We start from the raw sequence: 23,128 nt of genomic DNA, 5'->3' as shown, positions 1-23,128 counted from the left end.
GACGGGAACACGGGTCCCATTGGTGCAGTGCAGTGAAGACAATGTGCAGAACAGAAGCAGAGAAGTCGACGGGAGTTACGCAAGTTTTTTGCAGAGTTTGTGTAACTCCAGTCGACTGCTACCGAACCTCCGAGGTAAGTGAAGACAAGACCTAAGATACTACATATGAAATTGTTAAGAATTACCAACCATTTACAGATCTCTGTGAATGACACTGGCAGAGTCTTTGTCAGATCTATAACCTTCTTTACATGATTCAAAACAGAACTATACACAACAGCTTAATAATAATTTGAGTACATGCAATATAGAGTTCACATATGCACATTATGTGGCCTGTGCAGTGAATCTGTAAGTTATATAAATACTTCCAAACTGGTAGTAATTTCTGGCATATAAATTTTTAGACAAATCCAGCTAGCATCAGGTGAGAGACTTCAATCATCATACAGTGTTTTATCAAGTTTGGGCTTTGCTATAGGGTTTCTAGTAATACCAAGGTCACCTGAATTCCATCTATCAATAGGCCTTTTAACATCGTTCAGTCTTTGCCAGAAGAGGAACATAGTCATTACAGAATGCTTGTGGCAAGGTCCTCAAGCTGATTTGGAGTGATTAGGAAAATGCAGCCTTAAAGGAACATTCTAATTTAAGTTAAATGTTTCCGTTTTTTTAAAATAATTTTTTTTTTTACCAAACTATCACCAGTAATGTGCTAATTTTAATATTCAACTGAAACATGTTATTCAGATTTAAATACTCCTTCAGTGTTTTATTGTTAATTATCTTCATCCTTCCAATCCCGTTTGTCTGTTTTGTCTAGCTGTTGTGTTCTGCCTGGGTCATGTAGAATGTAAGCTCTCTGAAGCAGGGACTGTCTCTTTGTTACTTGTCTGTTATAATGTCCAAACATTGGAGCCATGATCTATGACAATGTTATAGTACTATGTATGAATCTCAAGTAATAAAAGGTGAAAATGGTTAGTCTATTTTCATTTACCAAGATAAAAGTGAAGAAACAGAATCAATATTAAATAAATTTCTAAAGTTATAACAGTTTGACTAACCTGAAGTAAGGAAATGTGATTCTTTTAAAAATAAATACATGATTTTTGAAGAAAAACATAAATGATTAGGGAACTGGAAGGAGTGATTTGTAAGGAAAGAGTACGGCTATGCATGTGGATATGTTAACAGTCTGTATCTATTTGCAGGATGTAAACTCTAAGGAGTAAGAAGAATTATTTAGGACAGTACAAGAGGATATTAATTAGATGTAATAGGATGAGAGAGAGAAAAAAGTATCTGGAAAATCTTCCTGATAATAAGATCTACTAGGCATACTCTCCAAAAGGAAATAGTGGAAGCCCCACCTCCAGGGATATTTAAAACCATTCTTTACAAAAACTCTTAAATATACAAAAAAAGGAACATCCTGTATTTGAAGAAAAATGGACTAGATGATAAAATTAAAATTGTTCTTTCCAACTTTTGTTTATATGAACTGAAAATGTTCTTCAACATATATTTGAATTACCAATGTGGGTTTAAGAGTACACTAGAGTGAAGATGCTATGATCTACCTTGGAAGTGATATAGCTAGGCTTGAAAGAATTCAATTTTTGTTGTTAAATGTTGATTTGTCTATACACGCACAAACCAACAAAAAATATTTCCATCAATGATAACTGAAATTTACAATTAGGCAAAGGAAGAAAAATGCTGCTTGAAAACTTAGAATTTGATTTAATGATATTTAACTTCGTATATTTTGACACATGATGTTGACAATTTGTGTTTTAACAGTTATAAAGTTTTAACTTTTGGAATCTCAACATCACCAGTCATTAAATAATTATTGGCTCAAATTGGCCTCAAATACCCATAACTGAGAAAATTTAAATCAATAAAAACAGGAAAAAATGCTTAAAGCCCATGATTTTGTGCAACTCTGAAAATGTAAATAGATAAAATAAAAATGCTTAAAAATAAACATTGAAATTTTTTTTTAAAAATTGACGTTTGCCACGCCTAGATATTTGCAGTGTTGTTGTAGCCATATTGGTCTCAGAATATTGGAAAGACAAGTTGTTTGAGGTAATATCTTTTATTGAACCAACTTCTGTTGGTGAAAGAGAGAAGTTTTCCAGCTTCAGGTCTGGGAAAGGTGATATACCATTATTATGCATTTATAACTAAAGGCATGACTAAGCAGAAATCACTCTATATCACTTTACTGACACTTGATAGTGTGAAGAATGTACAATAAAATATTCACCCTTCCAATTTCAAACATTATAGTTTGGAGATGAGCATCACAGCACTATATTACCAGACAGAGTTTTATGTCCTTGTAGTTGATGTAAGACCCCTGCCCAGAGTGTAGGATGGGAGAAGAAAATTGCTCCTAAGGAGAAGCAACCAGACAGAAAGAGTTCTGCACTCCTGGATTCCTATTCCCAGAACACAGGAAGAAAGGAGGAATGGCTCATTTCTCCACAAAGCCATCCCTTTCTGACCACCCACAATTCCTGCCCAAAGCACCAGCAATATCAGACTGTAATAGCATTACAGTGCGATGACATCTATGGTAGCATAATTTAGGTGTTTCCCTTACCTGAAGTGGGGATAGGGACTATGTACTAGTATTTAGAGCAGGGTAATTGCAAGTCATTAGTTCAAGATTCTTAGCTCTGCCAATCACTGTTTAACTTTAAACTATCATCTCTGTGCCTCGGTTTACCCATTTGTAAAATGGAGATGGCATCTACCTTAAGGACGTTGAGACTTCATTCAATTTAAGTGTAAAGTGCTCTGAGATCCTCATATACAAACACAATATAAAAATGTAAAATTAATAACAATAATCATAAATAAGTAGTCTGCACCACTGAACACATTTTGGGGGAAAGAAGCAAGTGGATGCTTACCCCTCTCCCAATTTTTAGAAAAAACTGGGAGAAATTATTTTGTCCTAAAAATGGGTTGGCTCTTTTAAATATGTCATGCCGATATAGCTGTATCTTGTTACTACCTTGAGATCCATAAACATATCGTAGTGCAGAATAACACTAAGGACAACACATCTCTAGTGCTCTGGGGTCTACACTAGCACATCATGATGCAGGACCAGGGCCATGGCATGCATTAGGAAGCAGTGAATCTTGTAGAATTTGAGGTTTGAGAGCCTTGCAAACTATTTGATAGTTTCCTCAAACCTAATTAGAGTTCTTTAGCCTTTCTTTCTGAATTGTAGACCATGTTTTTGTCCCAAGAGTTAATTCACTATTCAAAAATGTTTTCCTAGATAAAGGGAAGCTGATACTAGGTAATCTGGATAGAAGAACCTTCCCAGCCTCTGAGAGCCAGGCTAGCACATATGCATGGCCTGTACACTGTATTTACACTGTACCTATTTTTCCTGATTCATTCCTCTCTCCCCCCACTCTTGCTCCTTTTTCCACAATGTCTCAGCACGAGGATTACCTGTGGAATGATTGGAATGGGGACATAGGTGTACAGAAGGGCCGACTGTCAACTGCAGTGGAAGGTGTCAGAGAGGGAGCCTGCACCAAGGCCCCCTTGAGACCAGAACAGTCGACACTTCCTGTTTTCCCTTCTTGCAAACAGGATGATCACAGGGATGCACCACATTGCAAAGGCAAGCCATTCAATGCAACCATTCATGGCTTAGGGAGAAACTCTGCTGAGATAGTCTGCAAGATGATTTTGCCTCCCTGGCAAACAGACTGCTAAGGGAGTGATGTCTTCTTCAGTGCAAAATTGCCACAGGTTGATCAGCTCCAGGAAGAGTAACCTAAAATGTGCCCCCTGTTGCTTGTTCAAATAGTACCTCATGAGTCCATGAATATGTGAAATACTGCATGTCTGATGAGGTCTCAGGAGGCATAACATGTATTTTGGATGGCCTGAAGTTCCTACGCGTAGATATGTAGTGAGGCTTCTTGTCCTGAATTCAGGCCCTGCACCCTCAAGGAATCTAGATGCGTCTCCTTCCCCAACCCAGAAGGGAAGCGTCATTAACACTGACTTGTTCAGAGAGACTGTGCAAAGTGGACTCATTGTGTGAGGACACCCACTAGCGTAGAACATCTACAACTGCTGGAGGGAGGTAAACCAACCTGTCCAGAGGATGCAGGGCAGGGTGGTAAACCATTCTGAGTCACATCTGAAGGGGGCGAACCTCCTATGTGCAGGTGGACATGTGGCCCAACAGGCTCAGACACACACAGACTGTTGTGGATGGCTGGAATTACAGACTGAGGCAGAGCTGCTGAATTGTCCGGAAGCAGTCAGTCAGCAGGTATGGTCTCAACCTCATGGAGTGTAAATCAACTTGATTTTTTGAGTGGGAGCCAAGGATGACTTTGCCATGTTTAAGGTGAGTCCCAGATGGTTGAGCAAACCCAACGTGGTATCGATGTGGGCGGGAACCTCTTTTCTGGAGCCGGCCTTCAGCAACCAGTCATCCAGATATGGACAGATGCGGATTCCCTTCTGCCTGAGATATGCCATAATCACCACCATGCATTTGGTGAAGAGTTGAGGGGCAGAAGATAGGCCGAAAAGGAGAAGCGTAGGCTGAAAGTGGTGTTCTCCTACCACAAAATGCAGAAACTTCCTATGTCTTGGCAGAATTGCTACATGAAAGTAAGTGTCCTGAAGATCCAGAGCAGCACACCAGTCATTCTGAGATAGTGCAGGGAGGATAGCCGATAGAGTGACCATGTAGAATCTCATGTACTTGATGAATTTGTTGAAGCAGTGAAGGTCAAGAATGGGTCTCAGCCCACCCTTGGATTTTGGTACTGGGAGTAAAAATTGTGGCCCTGGTGTTCTGGCAGAACCTCCTCCATTGCTCCCAACTTCAACAATGACCAGTGTCTCTTGACAGGGATCCCTGGTGAGTAACTGGATTGTGTAGACCAATCTGACAGTGTCTAGGACCCAGCTGTTGGAGGTAATCGAGTCTCAATCATTGTAAAAACATATTGGCCTGTCCCCAAAGGGACAGGGGGATGGAGGAACGACTGGACCAGTGCTCTGGACAAAGTAGTAAAAAGGGCACTTGGCCTGTGCCAAGGGAGGGCATGAGCACTGTCTGAAGCCTGAGCCCAAGTGCTTCCTCTTGTGGGATCTCTCTCTCTTTCTAGGATAGTCTTGTTGTTTCAGCGGGGAAGTTTCAAAGTAGTGCAGCAGGTGACATTGTTGCTGCTGCTGCTGCGCCCCATAGTGGCTTCTTTTCACTGAGGGAGTGTACACTCCCAAGGACCTCAAGGTAGTCCTAGAAACCTTGAAGAAGTGCATCATGTCCAAGAATAAGTCTCAGCTATCAAAGGGCAAGTCCTCGATGGCTTGCAGGACGTCTAGAGTGATCCTAGAGTTTTGCAACCAGGAAGCCCTCCTCATAGTTACCACTGAAAGCATGACCCTGGCCATGGTGTCTGCACATTAAGAGTGGACTCTAAGCAGCAGACTCTAATTTGGGACAAATGGATTTTTAACCAATGAAACACAATGAATTTTCTCCAGCAAGGAATTGTTGTAAGCTAGGACACTGACTGGAAGAAAAAGTCCAAGGTGAGGAATATATCTAAAGCTTTAAAAACTAAATAAGAATTTTCCTCATAGAAAAATAGGTATCTTTAAAACAGAGGGACAGATCCTCAGCTGGTACAGTTGTGATAGCTCTACTGAAGTCAATGGAGCATTGACACTTCACACACAGGGTGAGGATCTGTCCCTATTGGTTTGTCTTGCATTTCTAATTTTCATTAATTGTAAAATTTTTTCAAACAAATTATCAAGTACAAAAAATGAAACAGATTTGGGAGAGATATTTGCATTTTACTCCTCTAGCTCGGTTTATTCTACAAAAATAACTAGAAAATAAACTGTTCAATGTAGTTACAGTATAATTAAGTTCAAATTGCCCCACATCCTTTCCCAGCCATATCCTTTCCCAGGAGGCAATACTGCTAAGTAGGCATTATAAAATTATGGCTTGAGAAAGACAGCATGGTTTGGTAGATAATCTGGGGATGGTGCTAAGGGAGTGGTTAGCTAAGATTTTGGTCAGTGAAAAGGTACCATATAAACTATTAATGTGCATTACTTAAAAAAAAAATCTGTCCAGAATATTTTATTCTAGGATTAATTTATAGGCCAAGTGAACAATATTCCTCCACTTTTTAATCAGAAATTGCAAAGATTTTTTGTAAAATTTGCCCCAGACCATTTTAGAATTTGTTCTCTAGTACATCCTGTAAATTGATCCAACACATCAAGAACCTTGAAACATTAAAAAAAAACTATTTTGAAACTTTTTAAAGGCCTTCTTGTATGATGGCTTTACAAGATGAATGACAAGTGGATTTAAAATGAGACCAAACCTGTTTTCATTTGTGCTTTAAACTTATATCCAGTAGATGTTAAATAAAGTATATTGAAAGAACAAATTGTCTCACTCGTCTTTAGACTCAGCCCATCAGAAATAAATAGAAATGGTAATGTAACTTTTGCACATTATTTGACTCAATGGCATGACAACAAAATGAGTATACAGGCTTATCTACTGCTTCATTGTGGTGCTGACAAGTTCACTGTATGTTAAAGAATAATACTTGCACTGCTCATAAAGCCAGCAATCTCCAGTACTGATAACAGTGCCCATAGCAATAGTATGAGCAAAAGTGAAATGACAGATCTGACCTTCTATTCTCATGAAATACATCTTTCTTTGGATTACTGTGCTTGCAAAGAAGGGAACAAACAGTGCAGAATAGTGGAGAACAACTTACTTCCATACAAGGTATTTTGTACATGAGATCAGTCAATTCCTCCTTGGCTCGCAGCTTATGTGGATGCCACAAGATATATTCTGCAGGCTGCCAAGTTCACTTTGCGCCATTTACACATCACAAAGTGAATTTAAAGCAGCCAGAGATTTGCACAGGCCAATTCTCCCTGTGTAGAAGGAAACTCCACCAGCACAAAACTGTTGAAAGCAATTCTGCATCTTCCTGCGCCAGTTCTCTCTCTCTCGGCTCCATTGTCCAATTTAAGGGGGATCAGGGGGTTGGAAGAGAAGGAACATGGCAGAATAAGGCTGATGGATCTTCCACTAAGTGTAAATTAAAGCTGACTCATATTTTTAACTTGAGCAGGACCAGTTCACTGAGAATAAGGGGACTGTATCTGGCTTCCTGTCAGCTCCCACCCTCACTGTGCCCAAGCACAGGTTGAACCAGCAAAGAATCAAGACCAACAAGATCATGCCTGATGAATCTAGAGATTGAAGACCGGGTCACTGTAAATGTTCATCTTCACAGATTGGCATAGTCAGCATAATAGAAGTCTAAGAGTTAGTAAATTCTCACACCTTTTTTTGATACAAAGAATAGATATGTCATATTTGTCAAAAGTCACAGATGCTGTTTTAAACAATATAAAACACACATCAGATTGCCCGAATTAACATTATTCCATTTTATGTGATAAATCCCGATGTGACAATGATTTTTTGCAGTAGTAAAGTTATTTTTCAGCATTACAATGATTTCGATTTAGCGATACTGATATTTCAATCCTATCTTCTACTTACAAGTATTTAATCAAAAAAATACAACTCAACCTAATGTCTGGCAAGTGATCTATTACATGCATTAGCATAGATTTTACACATCATGACTATATGCCATATGTCACAGGAGTTAATACATTTATAAAGCTAGAGACTAGCAGCTCTGGAGTAATGGGAAATGACTTCAGCTTTACTGTTCTTAATATTCATTTGCATTGTAAAGAAAATGAATGATTGATTAAATGATAGTACATCTCAGTCTGGGTTTTAGAAAGCCACTTGGTTCCTTATCCCCACAAATCACCAGATGTAGCCTCTGAAGAGACTGCACCAGTTCATAACACAAGGTTTGGGCAGGCTGTGGAAGGAAGGAAATTCTTCTCTTTACATTTTTCATGCCATGTAAATAAAAAGAGATAACCAAATCACAGGCGACTACATTACAACAGCAGATAAAATACAAACACTGGACATTTGCTTCTATCCACAATAACAGAATGATATTTAGTGTTTACTGCGCACTTGAATTTTTTTTTTTTTTTACACTTTCATGAACTGAAAGTGAAGAAATTTGCTATAAAAGTTCAGTGGATCATAATTTTGGGAGAAAAGTCCAATTTTATTATTTAATATTATTATTTAATATTATTATTTAATAATTTAATAATTTTTATAATAATAATAATAATAATTTAATAATATTTAATAATAGTCCAATTTTATTATTCAATATTATTATTTAATATTATTACCGTTCACCCCAATTTGTTTATGAGTAAGAAAGTTCTAAGTTATCATCACACTCTGGTCTCCCCATATGTGCTATCCTTCTTTAAGTTTGTGAGTTCCTTTGGGTGAGGACTGTTTCTTTATTTGTGATGTATATGGCATGTAAATAATACATATTGTTTAAAAATCAATGGTTCATAAACCATGTCATAAAGATATCTTTTGGCTAGTGTGACAAATTGCACGCTCTGCTATGATAGGTCTCTCGCAGTCCAGGGGCCCTATGAATAGCAGGTATGTGCTGCTGAAACTGCTCACAGCTGCACTTCTTCCCCCTGGGCTATTTCCCCCTCTGTTCTCTTGTACCTTTCTCATGGCTTTGGTCTGGTTCCTCTGCTTGATCACAATACTCCTCCCACAATACTGCCAGCTCTCCTTACTCCCCCCCCCTGCCCCCCCCCCAAATCTGGCTGTAGCAGGGGTTTTTATCAGCACTCTAGCTGGGCCTTAATATACCACAGGTGCTCCTAATTAATCTGTAGTAACCCCTGCTCAGTCTGCAGGGAACAAGGCCCGGAATATTCTGGGGCTTATATATCTTCCTTCTATGATCCTCCTCCTGCCGTCTGGCCCTGCCGTCTCACACTAGCTAAACATATGATAAATGCAGGATGGTTGGCACTTTGCATCAGTTAGAAATCAGATCTTATTTAGTCAGAGCAGTGTTGTGTGACATGCAAAAACACCACACATCACAGATTCATGAACCTTTTGCTGTCCAATTGATCTCAGGTAAATTGCAAAAGTCACATACTGAGGCTTAGAATTCTGTGGGAGAACAGTGCCCATTTGTCTTGTTAGCCAGAGGAAGAGAACCATGTCAGTAACCCACAGAAGAACAAGAAAAATTAACGGTGGAAAAAAATAACCTAATCCACCTCAATCGGTATAAATTATTCCCTACACTCTCTCTTTCAGTGCTTTTCCCAATCGAGTTTTAAATTGCTTAGGGTGAGAGTTCTCTATTTCCTTTGGAAAACATTTCCATAGTCAAACAAACATTCTCCAACTACCATCTACTTATATTGTAAATTCCATTAAGCACAAAACATGTCTTCGTCTGAATTTTGTTTAGAGCTGAGCATACTGTCAGCACTTAAATAAGGAATAAATTTAACAACTACTGGTTCTTATTAATTAATGTCTAAAGTGATAAAATGTTGACTCAGTTTGCACCACAAAGAACTCTTACTACTAGGGAGTGTGTGTTTTTAAATGGTCACCTTAAAATAAAGGGTAGCTGGACAAAGAGTGGCAGCAGCAGCTGGAATCATGTCCCTATGTCCAAACAAAGTTTATTCATAAGACTCAAGGAGATCCTGGCACAGCTGCAAGGGAAATACTTAAAGTCAACAAGTACTTCAGAGCTGAAGCATGGCAACATAACCAAAGGACTGAGAACTCTCTGTAGAATTAGGAAAAAAAAGCTTTAATGTCAACAAGTCATTTTTCAGAAAACTGAGACTGAATCTTCTCATCTCATAATTTTTAATGTCTGCAGATGTTTAAACAACTTTAAATCTGACTAAATTCTCCTAATCCATAACACGTTTTCTTTTAAATCATTAACAATGGAAAACTGCCTGGCATTTTTAAAGTGGCGTGGCTGCTGGTTACACCCCAGTCCTTAAAAGAACACAACTCACAAGTCATCTGTACCTTCGGGAGCTTCGGAGCTATTATCTTCCATTGCCTTCCTCCAACCTGATTTTTGATTGGGCAATCTTAGGTACACATATGTCCCCAATAACCACAATACCTGAGGACTGCACAAACTTTAATGCATTTATTCTCACACCATACTTGTGAATTAGGGAAGTGCTATTATTCTCCCCCTTTTTCACATGGGGAATGAGACACAGGGAGACTAAGGCTCAGATCCACAAAAGGGACTTAAGGCCTTGCCGTGCTGAGCCTCACAATGCCTAATTTTCAGATGCCTAGAAAAACTACAGGAACACCACTCCAATCCACAAAGCCTGAGACAGGCAGCAGCATCCCTGTAAATGAATGCTTACAGACAGCGCCCCAACCTGAAGCAAATACTCACTAGCAACTGTACACCCTACAAGAAGACCAACCCAGGAACCTAGCCCTGCAACAAATCCAGTTGCCAGCTCTGCCCACACATCAACTCTAGTGACAGCATCTCTGGTCTTAACCACATCAGCCACACCATAAGGGGCTCATTCACCTGCACATCTACTAATGTTATATATGCCAACATGTGCCAGCAATGCCCCTCTGCCACGTATATTGGCCAAACCGGACTGTCACTACGCAAAAGAATAAATGGACACAAATCAGACATAAAAAATAATAACATCCATAAACCAGTCGGAGAACACTTCAATCTCCCAGGACACTCTGTTATTGACTTGAAAGTTGCCATACTTCTACAAAAAACCTTCAAAAACAGACTTCAAAGAGAAACTGCTGAGCTAGAAATCATCTGCAAACTTGATACAATCAAACTGGGTCTGAATCAGGACTTGGAATGGTTATCTCATTACAAGAAGTAATTGTCACTGTTCACACATTCTCACCTTCTAATCAATGGTTGTGAATAGGCCTCAACTACTCTACTCTAACCGAATGGACTTTGCTTTTATCTATCTTCCCCATTGTTGATACTTACCCTTGGATATGTATATATATAACTCCTATGTGATTTCTATTCCTTACATCTGAGGAAGTGGGTTACAGCCCATGAAAGCTTATGCCTGCAGAAATTACATTTGTTAGTCTTTAAAGTGCTACAGGACTCTCTTTGTTTTTGCTGTAAATGAATGGCGAGAGATAGGCATCTTAGAATGTGATCCACAAAGCCAGCATGATAGGCAGGGAGCTGCCTAAGTCAGCCATTTGGAAATACCAACAATAGGGGTGTGTACTAAGTGTCACTCCTCTCCCAAAGACAGACCCTGACATCTGGGCTGCAGGGAGGCACCTATCTCTGCTCCTGATTCACAAATCAGGAAAAGACAAACATTCATTCAGCTGTCTAAGTCACCTGCAGGGCCTTATCTAGTAGGCACGCTCTGAGGGTGCCTAATTCCATACAAAATGGCTGGGGGGGAAAAGAGGAGGAGAAAAACCTCCTTTATATTCTTGCGATCAGGGTACTCCCCTGAGATGTGGGAAAGCCCAGTGGTCAAGTCCCTTCTCTGCCTGATGAAGGGAAGAGATTAAGCAGGGATCCACCACTTCTCAGGTGAGTGTTCTAACTGCCAGGCTATAGAGTCATTCTAACTCTTTCCCTGGCCCAACTAATATTTCATTATTCAACCATGTAATTAAAGCAGAACAACTTAAACAGGAGAGATTGCTTATGGGATATTCTGACATGGGCTCCCTCAATGACTAAGGCACTCACTTGAGAGATGGCAGATCTCTATTCAAATCCTGTCTCCTACTTCCCAGGTGATTACCCTAACTACTAGGCTCAGGTTTATAAGGGGAGTCCTCCTCCCTTTCTTCTCTCCCCTCCCCCCCACTCCTTGGTTGTTTTCTGTGGAATTAGGCAGCCTCTGAGCAAGCCTACTGGATCAGACCCCATGCAACTACTTAAGTGGCTTGACAGCCACTTTTCTTCTGGCTCGTGAATTGCTTTGGAGCTCAAGTGGGAGATAAGCATCTGGGGGTCTAGGCTGCAGCAGAAGTGCATGTGCTCAGAGGCAGAAACATAAGCACCTAGGATTTTTTTTACCAAGCAAGGCACTTAGGGGTTCAATGACAGCTAAGCGGGACATCAGAAGTGCCTAAAAACAAGAGTCAGGCACCTAAGTATCTTTGTGGATCCCACCCTAAGCAACTTGTCTGAGGTAATATAGGATGTCCATGATAGAGCAAAGCTTCCATCCAGGTCTTCAATGGCCTGGGTAGTGCTCTAACCACTGAACCATCTTTCCTCAGCAGGTTAAGCAGTTTAGTTCCTGGGTTAATGTAGGTGTTACTGCACTGTTTCTGACCACCAGGGGTTATCTGAGATAGAGACATAATCTTCTGAAAGTTTTGCTCATGTTATCTCCTGGTGCAGGGCAAGTGGTGCTTTGTCATGAAATCCACATTCCTTGGGAGTCTTTTATGCCAGTTTTATGTCAAAGTAGGTCCAGAGGACAGTGAACCAGCCCAATTTACAAGGGGTTACACTTTGAGGAACAGGCTACTGTACTTGTGTTCCACTATGGGTTTGGAATTTGAACATGATAGTATGGTTTGGTTAAGAGTGAGTGAGGTAAATAAATATATTATTGATATGTAGGAAAAAATGTAGCAGATAACCACACATTCAGCACTTCTCTCATACAGTGTGCCAAATTCTGAAGTGGAAATGCAAGGGAGGTGTAAATTAAATCACATAAGTAAAGCCAAGCTGGGATTCTGTAGAGGAGAATTCAAAAAAGACAGACAGGTTTAAGTTGTGATATAATGGACTAAACTTTTATCTCAGTTACACTGGTGAGACTCCAGAAAGTCAAATTCTGCCATTGTTTGTCCCCCAATGATTCCAGTATAACTTGGATATAAAAGGGCAAAATTTGTTATCTGCTAAAGGCTAAGTAAGTACATACAGTGATCTCCATTCAAAGTGAGATTATGTCAACAGACATCACATGTAAGAGATAACTATAGTAAATGTTGATTTTTTGCAAAATCTGTAGTAATTACCTTTTTTACACATTTGCCAATTGACTGGTAATTAAAATTAATATATCCCCTAACTAATTATTTATATTCTCACCAAGAAGTACATGCTGTGTAAATAAAAAGCTACCAGTTACCATGGAAGTAAGAAATATATACGATTGTAGTGTCCTATAACTTGAAGCTTTATCAAGAATTTTGTCATGCTAGACACTGTAGGGTTAACATAAAACCTTACTTACATCACATATCCTAACACAACAGCTACAAAACAGTCTTTAAAAACATAGAGAGCATTTTATTATGTCTAATTAATATGAACCTTATTGTTAATTCTTTATTCTACCATTTCCATAGTAGAAAATAGATTTGTGTGTGAAAGAGCTAAGGACTTCAGAACTGGGCCCTAGGTGAGGACAGAAGTTATCTGAAGTACCATAAGTTGAAAACATATAACCACAAAAAATTGCACAAATGAAGTGATTTACCTTTTCACCTTCTTCTCCTTTATTACCCTCAAAGCCATGTTCCCCCTGTTATGAAAAAATCACAAGACTGATTGACAGGAATTTTAAAGCAAATGTCACATACATAACAAACAATCTACACAATTTCTATTGTATTTAATTTGTATTTCAATTTAAAAAATAAGGCAAGATTACACAACTTAGATACTGATTATCTTTTCATCACATTAAAAGATCTGAAACTTATGTGGAAAACTGGAATGGCTTTCAGTGGTTTTGGTAGCTAACTCTTTTTACAGTCCATTGAAGTTTCCCTGGTCATCCTGGCCCAAGCTTCCAATCCTCTCATTTTGCAAATCAGTGTTTAATTTAATTTATTTAATTTATAAGTGTGACTAATCAGGTGTTAAGGTGCTGTTCAATCAAAGCTCATTCAACCAAGATGACCTCTCTAACTATTCAAACAAAAATCTCCCTTCCTCCCACTCCTAAAGTTCTATTCAACAAACCCACCACTATGAAAATCCTACAGAATTAACTGAGCTTTGCAGCATATGCTGAAGATCACTATATCCAAGTTCAGATGGATCAAGAGGGAACTGGATTCCTGATTTGAGGATCCTCCATCAAAAAAAGACCAGTTACCATTTTCCTCACATTCAAATTATGGAATTTTTAGATCAAGAGCTGCATCTGAACCGATCAGCTCTGGTTTCAATATAGTCAGGATGCAAACTATTCAACCACTCTGTAGGACAAAAACAACATCTTTAATTTACTCATACATCCATCTTTAATGAGAAATGTAATCAAAGTACTATTCCTCCAGGCATAGGAGCAGGAAAACTACCTAATCCAAACACAGTTACCATGCTCCACCTTCCCCAAAACCATCTAGCATGAGGTGGTTCTCATTTCGTCTTCCTCTGTTAGCATCCAGGTCCATGGCGTTTATATGGCATACATGAACTCTACAGGTTTGGAGATTAAGAAAATGGAAACCTTCCAAACCGCAGCATATGGTATTTCTCTGACTTTACTGTAGAAGTTCCCCAATCTGATTTTGTATTTCTCTCTCCTTCTCTCCTTCATCTTTTGTGGTGTTTCATTCACTTATACAGAAGCCTAATGTTTAAATGGAGGGTAGCTGAAACAGCAAGCTACAACATGCGTGCTTCCTATTTACAGGGTGTTGCTAAATGATTCAACTGATACAGCATCATGAGTTACATCTGAGAACCAAGTTCAAAGCTTTGAGATGCATAGATTCAATGTACCAGCAAATAGTTCTGGTGGCTGCGTAATGCTTGCTGTTTTGGCTGATGTGGTTGGTGGAGTCAACAGCTTAGATTCAATTTTATTAGCATGCCTAAGATAAAGTATGCAGAACTTAGTCCAGGTATGATAGCAGCCCGTATTTTTCTATTTGAAAATGTGCTCGTGGTATTTGTTAAAATAATTTAGAAATGTACAAAAAAGTTCCATATTTTTTATTTCTTGGATACATATACCAGAATGTATCCCATTATGCATCTTTGATATATTCCTACAAACAAGGCATTTCCTCCATTTAGCTTCATCAGATGTAATATTGCAAATCTCTTGTGTTCACAGGCACAAAATGTCAAATTCGTCATATAAGTTCCCAAAACAAATTAGATTGCAAATAAACTGTGTGGCTGTTCTCTTGAAAGAGGAACTGAACTAATTCTCAGTTTTCTCCATGGTTGGAATTTGAGTTCTTGGATTTCATCAAACACTGTAGTTTAAATATCTATGACATTATTAGTATTATTTATTTATTTCCAATAACATCCCCACTGCACTATGTGTTTTCCAACATTTGGAAGACCTGAGCTCTCCCCAGAGGAGTTTGCAGTCAAGCAAACAAAGACAGCAGGTAATGGGAAACTGGAATAAATATACAGTTTCAATATCAAATATAAATAAATAGGATAGTTATACCCAACTTACTCCTCAAGCATGACAAAGTCCAATAGCAATTTTCTTGTAGGCAAAAAAATTGAATATAATTAAATATGTGGTCAGACAATAAGACTAGATGCAAGAGTAAGTAAAACTCATAATAGTTCTGGGCTCATCATGCATTTATTCCCCACTATGTTTATTAATTGCCTACAATGTGTTTTTCTTAACAACAGTCTATTTAGAGATGTTCATGCAAAATGAACACTTGCAGGGTATCTAAAAGACTCTCATCTCTTTCCACACCCAGACACCTTTAAATATGTAGCCATATTTTTTCAATGGCAGTTTTAATAGTACTGTATTTGTGGAATAATTTGTTATGTGTAGTTGTTAAAGCCTGGTCTACACACAGAGTTGTACTCCTATAACAAAAGGTATGATTTGATATCACTTTAGTAAAACCATTGAAATTTTCTATATACACAGTGGTATCAATTTAAGTCATATGTGCAAGATAAACTGATATAAATGAGCCAGCACAGAAAGTTGCACTGGTTTAACCAAACAAGTTTATAGTTTAGCCCAAAAGCACATGTTCCAAAATGCTAGCATACACAGGAGAGCACCAACCACATGATTGGAAGTAGCCATTTCTGAACTGGTTTATACCATATCTATCAGAAAAAGATACATATTGCACACAAAAAGCTACATTAAAAGAATTAGTAGGTTGCATAGTCAAGCATTTAAAAGTCAGGAAAACTTAATTCAGCCCCCCTTGTGCACATGCCTTTAATTACATGATCACATTCCCATTTTTATCCACAGGATATCTGCCTCATTCAGGGCACAGGAAGGACAGTGCCAACTTAATGAGCAGCTCTTCAATATTTTATTTTATCCTCACTGTTCAGTATGTAGCCCCATGTCTTATTCACTGCACACTTTTCAAACCCTGCACTGAAGAATTAGTTTCCTTGTGGACTTTCCTATGGCATTCATCACTATAGTATAAGTGCTTCACAAACATGAATTAATTATCTTCGCAATACCCCCGTGACATGAGAGGGTTGCATTATCCTCAATTTACAGATGAGTAGTTAAGGCAGAGAGAGAGAGTGAGGTCAAAAGTTTCCACTAATTTTGGATGCCCACTGTGAGACAACTAGGGCCTGAATTTTCACAGTGTTGAGCATTATATAGAACTTTATATATTTGAAGCAAAGCTCCCATTAATTTCAAGTTGAAACCTGGAGTGCTCAGCACTTCTGCAAATCATCTCAGGGTCTCAAGTCAGGGACCCAGACAATGAAGAACACATAACTAGTAGAAAGTTTAAATGAGATGCTTAGCATCAAACAGGAACTATCTGGCAAGTGCAGGTGTAGAATCCAGTACTCCAGGGCAATATTCAATTGCCTTAACCATGAGACTATTCTTTCTCTGCCTGTGATTCCCTATCTCATTCAACTTCTAAATTAAGGATAGTATCATAATGTATACAAACTAAGGGACCAAATTAAGATTGCACAGGGATATCCTACTGCATGCTCAGTTACTAGTTACTCACGAGAGGATGGAACATGTTCAGTTACGCCAGGGAGGTAACATGCACAGCCTGATCAATACCAGGAGCTGTAAGAGGCCTGAGCATGCTCAGTGAGGATGGAATCTTCTGAGTTTTTAGCTGCTAGGAATTGAAGTAGTATCTAATGAGCATGTGCAAACAGAGATTTTTCAAAAGCTTATAATTTGGCCAAATTGGGGCAGGCATGGCTGCCCTATTGTCAAATTTCAAGTCTCTGCTATAAGATATGGGGGGAGGGTATAACTTTTTAAACAAAAGGTCACTCGAATTTTTTTTAACATGGGTAAAACAATATTTTCCCCTAGCTTTGTTCTTGGAAACTGCTGAACCATTTTGTCTGAAATTTTCCAAAACCTTTCAGCCTGAGGCAGACAGGCATGAAAATTTCAGCCCAAATGCTTAGAGTTTGGCAAAGTTATAAGTAACTGAAAAGCAAGGTCTCAAAATGGGAAGTGTCAAGCAACCCTGCAGTGCTACCAGCCCTACCTATAACAAACATGTACCTTTTTATGAGTTACATCTTTGGGGGTCATCTTATGTCTTGTGAACTGAACATTTTGGTGCTGTTATGGTATTCTGTTCATGAGTACAATGAACACACTCCTTCTTGTCATATTTCCAAGAAGTGTAAGACAGCTGAGGTGTAACAGAGTGGCACCCACATCTTGTGAGCGCCACCTGTTGATCAGGTGTGTCCACAGTCTTTCAGTTCTAGTGACGCCTGTTGGTGGTTTCTCAGGCAGTTTTTCAGTGATTCAGCCTTCTGGGCGAGTCACATACACTGTCTGTATGTGAATTAGAACAACCCCTTTTGGGGTATACAATCCACCAGGGGTCTGTCTCAGTATCCTGCTGTTGGTGTCTATCTAGCCCATCCTGGACTCAGTCTTTAAATATTCCTGGCCCTAGTGTGGGGCCATACCCCCAGTGTCTCCAGGGATGAAGCCCTATTGTTCCTGCAGCCCTCTCCGGACTCAGTACTTACTTAGTCCCAGCAGCCAGCCAGGAGCTCCTTCATTGCTCCCCTGGTCCCTGCAAGCTGACTGCCTTGGGCTCAATCCCAGCAGCCACTCAGGAGCTCTTTTGCTCCCACAGACCCTGCCAGCAAACTGACCTGTCTTAGACCTTGCTGCTCTTTCAGCCAGCCAGGGACACAGTCCTCCAGCTCCAGGCAGCAACTGACTGCTGCTCTGTTCTGAAGTTCCTTTTTATAGGGCCCTCCTTGGCCCCGATTGGCTGCTTCATGGAGCATCTCTCATTGGCTGTTTCCTTGCATCCATATTAGGCTGCTTGGAGGACTTCTCCTCTGCTTCTTTCTGGGATGGGGTGTGGCAGGACCCTGAGGTCTCCAGCAGGGGCCCTTCTGGGCCTACTCCACCACACCACACCAGGCTAGAAAATTCCTGACCCAGTATCTGGAAAGATTATACTTTATATAAAAATATAAATAAATATAAAAAGAATGAAGTTACATTTGTATCAGAGGTCTTTATTTTAGTAATATACTGTAGCAGAGTGCATTTTGGGGTGTTTATTGCCACTGTGCTTGCATGTATGTGTTCAAATTGACGGCCAAGGTCAAAATAATGCTTCATTTACAGCTCACTTATGAAGGAGGTTAACAATAAAAGTTTTTATGTAAGCGACATACAACAGCTAAATGAATGAAGTTCAACTGTTGAATGCATAGAAATACAAATTTTAAACATAGAACAAAATCATTTGCATGTATTTTAAACTTTCCTTGTCAAAAAAAAAATGAAGAAAGGTTAGTTTTTTAAAACTTGTGTATCATTGTTAAGAAGTCTTCTAAGATTACATACTGTGGATAATTCGATCTAATCACAGCTAACAATATATTATCCAAACTCCCAATATGCAAGAGTAGCCAAGCAGTATAATCAGAGTTCAACGAGCAATAAAGTCATGTTCTTCAGCTTCATCCAAACTTTTAGGACAGAATGCACTGAGAAAATGGCCAAGGCAGCACAATTAGCTCATAGAGTGTAAAGAATGCCTTGTATTACTATGTAGTGACCCTCGCTAGCATTCTGAAGATATGTCACCATCAAACTCCCAAAATAAATTTATTTCTTAGGCACCTATCCTGGGTTCTAAGTGCTAAAGTGCATCCAGCCTTCCTGATGGAGACTCAGCACAATGTGAACTCTCAGAGGGTAGGAATAAATAGGAAAATTCTGCACCATAGGGAAAATTTAACATGGAAGACAGCAAGTGATAGGGCTGCCATTACCCTCCTTCCTGGAGTTTCACCAGGAGAGGATAGTTTTGAATTCTTGAATAAGCACATCTCCAAGCTAGGCTAACCGAGCCCAATTATGGAGCCTAGGCAACTGATTACAAGCTCCTAATGCAGAATGACATGTGCAGGCGGCTGTGCCTGTGCCAGCATTTCTCATGTCATTTCTGGTGCCAGAAGGCCACAGCTAGAGTTCCACTGGCACATTAAGTGAATCTTACACCCTATATGTAATTTAAAATACTAACCAACTTCTACAGATAGTGGACAGCTGGAAAAAAGAAGGAAATTTCAGAAATGCAATTATACAAAACAAAACTAAAATGCCTTTACCTTGGAACCAGGAAGGCCGGGAATGCCTACTAAGCCATCTTCCCCCTGAAAAAAAATGTATATAACCTTCATTATTTTGCTCTCACGCACATGAAGCACAAGAAAAATCAAAGACTACTTATTCCCAATAATATTTTCAAACTAATCATGTCCCAACAGATTTAGAAGTAGTTATGGATCGATGATATAGCTGAGGTTAGTCCTGCTTTGAGCAGGGGGTTGGACTAGATGACCTCCTGAGGTCCCTTCCAACTCTAATATTTTATGATTCTATGATATTTGCTTCTTCATTCATTTTGTACAGGACTATTATATATGTTTATAACATTTTGGGCATATGTTGCATAGCTACATACTGCTAATTTGTGTTGATTTGCATTTGATCAAACTATATTTCACTCCCAACATCTTGAATAGTGACTAGCTGCAGCGCATCTAGCAGTATTGCCAATTCTCATTATTTTATTGTGAGTGACAGGAGTTCTGGAGCCCATCTTGTGATGACATAAGGAAGCTCCAACCCCCTCACAAAGATCAGCTCTGCTAGAAGCCGGCAGAGTCTCTCTCCTCTGCTCATTGTTTCCACAGAAGGGTAGGAGGAAGCAGAGAGCTCAGCATCTCAGAGCAGCTCCAGTCCCTCCTCTCCTGTGAGAAACTGGGATGGAACAGCACATCTGCTCCTCCCCACTATTCCCTGCAGTACCCAATCTGGGAAGCGAAGTGGGGAGGGGTGAAGCTGCCCCAGCCTGGGAAAGGGGAGAGTTGATCCCACTGTTGCTGCCCCCAGTGTTAGAAGAAGGGAATGAAGAACCCCATGAGAAGTAAAGGTCAGGATGGAGGTGTGTTAGGAATATAGGCTCACATTACACCTGGGTGAACTATGGTTTTAAAGTGGGTTTGAATGTTAGCCTGAGTGATAGGCCCAAAGCACGGCACCAAAAAGAATGAGATCATGAGAAAGTAGAGTTGTTTTGTGTTAAACTAGTAGTGATTCTTGAAATACCATTGTTATCTTACTTATGATTTGAGCTGGGGTAATAAAAATAAAGAAAACATGGTTATAGGTGTGTAAATAATTATTTGTTTGTTTAGAAAGAAATGCTTAGTTCAATAGCTAGGGAAAAAATCAGCAAAGCAGATAAGAAGAAAACCTTGAGAAAAAAGAGGCCCAGCCATTAATCTAAGCCAGGGGGCAGGGTTCAGCCCTAAAAAGCAAGGTTCTTTTCAAATTTCTTTGAGATCTTTTCCTTCCTTCTCTCTAGTCATGCCATGATGGGAAGATATCTCCTGGACCTAATCCTGTTATAAGTATTTTGGCCAATGCTTATAACTGTATCGTTGCTAGGAGTATATGTGTGTATATGCTTGTACTGGTATTTTGTACATAACCAACACCAAGTGGCTATTGGACTAATAAAGGAATGTTTGTGTGGAAGCTGAGTCATGGTAATCCTTAATACATTTATTAGGAAAATTATTTCCAGCAGCAGAGCAGAATTAATTGCTGGACAGGGGCTGGGCAGATGTGCAAAAATCTCTGTAAGTTATGCATTTGGGAGAGTGGGCAACACTAATACACAAGCACACATGAAGAGCTTGGGGGGAGTTAAAAATTAAAAAAAAACACAACAAAATATAATCCCAGTAATATATTTTTAATCATCATTTTTGGGGATCTGATCTCTTGAGAATGATGTAGCATTGCTTTACAACTTCTGGGCAAGAGCCATGATTATAGAGTTCGGGACATATTCTGATTGCCCTTTCATTGATGTAACTCAGGAATAATACCACTAAAATCAGTGGCATTACATTAGTTAAAGCGGTATCAAAATTAAGTTATACATTTCAAAAGGTAAACTATTCATTCTGTGTTTCACAGAAAACTCCATCTTGAATCATTCCAGGAAGACTATGATTTATTTAAAAAAAAAAAAAAATGCAGATCTTTGCTGGGAAGCTTTTCAAAGTGAGGGACAATTCAACACTATATTTAATACATGGCTTTCCAAGGAAAGGGCATAATCAAAAGAAATGTTAAGAACTCTCAATGTGACTCACTATCTCTGAATGAATCCCTTCAATAAGCATGAACACAAATAAGAAGTGAAGCTCCTTATACGGTCAACCTCTAATTTATGTCTCCACCATAGAGAAAGTGGAAGTGCTTCCAACGGAGCCAGTTGGACAGTTCAAAGAAAATATCTGTTCAATGCACACAGGTAATTAAAATAGCAAACAAGATCTTAGTTTGCAGTAAAAAGGGCTAAGGAAAGGGTTAGACCATTGTATAAATTGATATTATTGGTTTAATTTTGAATACTGCATTTATTTCTTCTCTTCTCACCACCAAAAGCATATAGCACAAAGAGAAGGGATTCAGATGAGTGATGTAAATGGCCACAGGTATAAAAGACTTCCATATGTGGCAAGATTAGGACTATAAAGTTCTACTTCACTTATTAGAGACATAAAATAATAAATGGGTAGAAATGTTAAAGTGGGCTCTCCTATTTCTCAAATCATAATAAAGTACATGGAAATGCTGCATGAAGTTAATGGCAATAATATTTTAAAATGATTACATTAAAAACTTTTTTAAACCACACAATACATCTTGTGATAGTGAGTTCCTTCTGATATTAAGAGCAGGAGCTCATTTGAATTCACTAAAGGACTAGACATTTATACGACTAATAGCATGCACAATTACACAGAATGAAAATGTATAAGATATAGATACAAGGAGTGTTCTTTGCTCCTGGCAAATCACATCCTCAGCCATTCAAGCTGAAGCCTACATGCACTTTGAAATACACAAGAACAGGAATTAATCAGCCCTATAGAAGCTTTGACACTCGCTCAGAAAATTCAGCCATAAAACCTCCCCCATGTCTCCCATAAAACGTAATGGTCTTTTCACCAGCAAAACTATAGACTTTGATCGCTAGTGGGTAACTCCCATTTTACTATTTTCCATCCACACCAGCACTCAGTAACACAAACATTTTGAAAGTGGGAACTCTCACTTTTCTATCTCCAAGTCTCAGAAAATATAGTTCTCTCACACAAACAAAAAGGACAAAGGATGAGGAAGAATTCTGATAAATCATTAAAAATAATTCACATATGTAGATCTGGGGGAAACTAGGAATTTAGATATTTTTGACAGAATAGAAATAATCCTAGATAACAATTTTCTATCTTCACACAGTTGCAACAATATAAACCAGGAAACGTAAAAGCTTCTCTCCATAAAAAGAACAGAAATAAGGACTTAATATCTAATTTGACTATAGTCTAACACACTGCTATTTCGTCTGTTGTAAATCTAAGATATGGCTAATACTTCAATGGCTTTATCTGTTTCTGAAAAGTAGTCTTTGCAGAATCAGGGTTCTCTGTTAATTACATTAAAATATTTATTATTTATTTAGCAATCTTTATGATATTATAAAAATAAAATATTTTATAGCAATGTATTTTAAGATATTTTACTGCCTATATAAAAA

General features: G+C 38.8%; 1 protein-coding gene across 1 annotated transcript in view; it reads right to left on the bottom strand.

Annotated features, from left to right (window-relative positions):
* The window catches only part of COL19A1 (collagen type XIX alpha 1 chain), a 258,669-nt gene that overhangs the window by 143,104 nt on the left and 92,437 nt on the right, over window positions 1-23,128 (bottom strand). Inside the window, exons 11-12 of the mRNA XM_067562524.1 lie at window positions 19,617-19,661; window positions 13,528-13,572 (exon numbers count right to left, since the gene is read on the bottom strand). Coding sequence (XP_067418625.1) covers window positions 13,528-13,572; window positions 19,617-19,661 — 90 coding nt within the window. The remainder of the gene's footprint in view (window positions 1-13,527; window positions 13,573-19,616; window positions 19,662-23,128) is intronic.

The sequence above is a fragment of the Emydura macquarii genome, unplaced genomic scaffold, assembly GCF_026122565.2.
Source record: "Emydura macquarii macquarii isolate MOO-44397 ecotype Brisbane River unplaced genomic scaffold, CSIRO-AGI_Emac_v2 contig_2437, whole genome shotgun sequence".
In the NCBI taxonomy this organism is placed as follows: Eukaryota; Metazoa; Chordata; order Testudines; family Chelidae; genus Emydura; species Emydura macquarii.
This window is presented reverse-complemented; position numbering and strand designations above follow the sequence as displayed.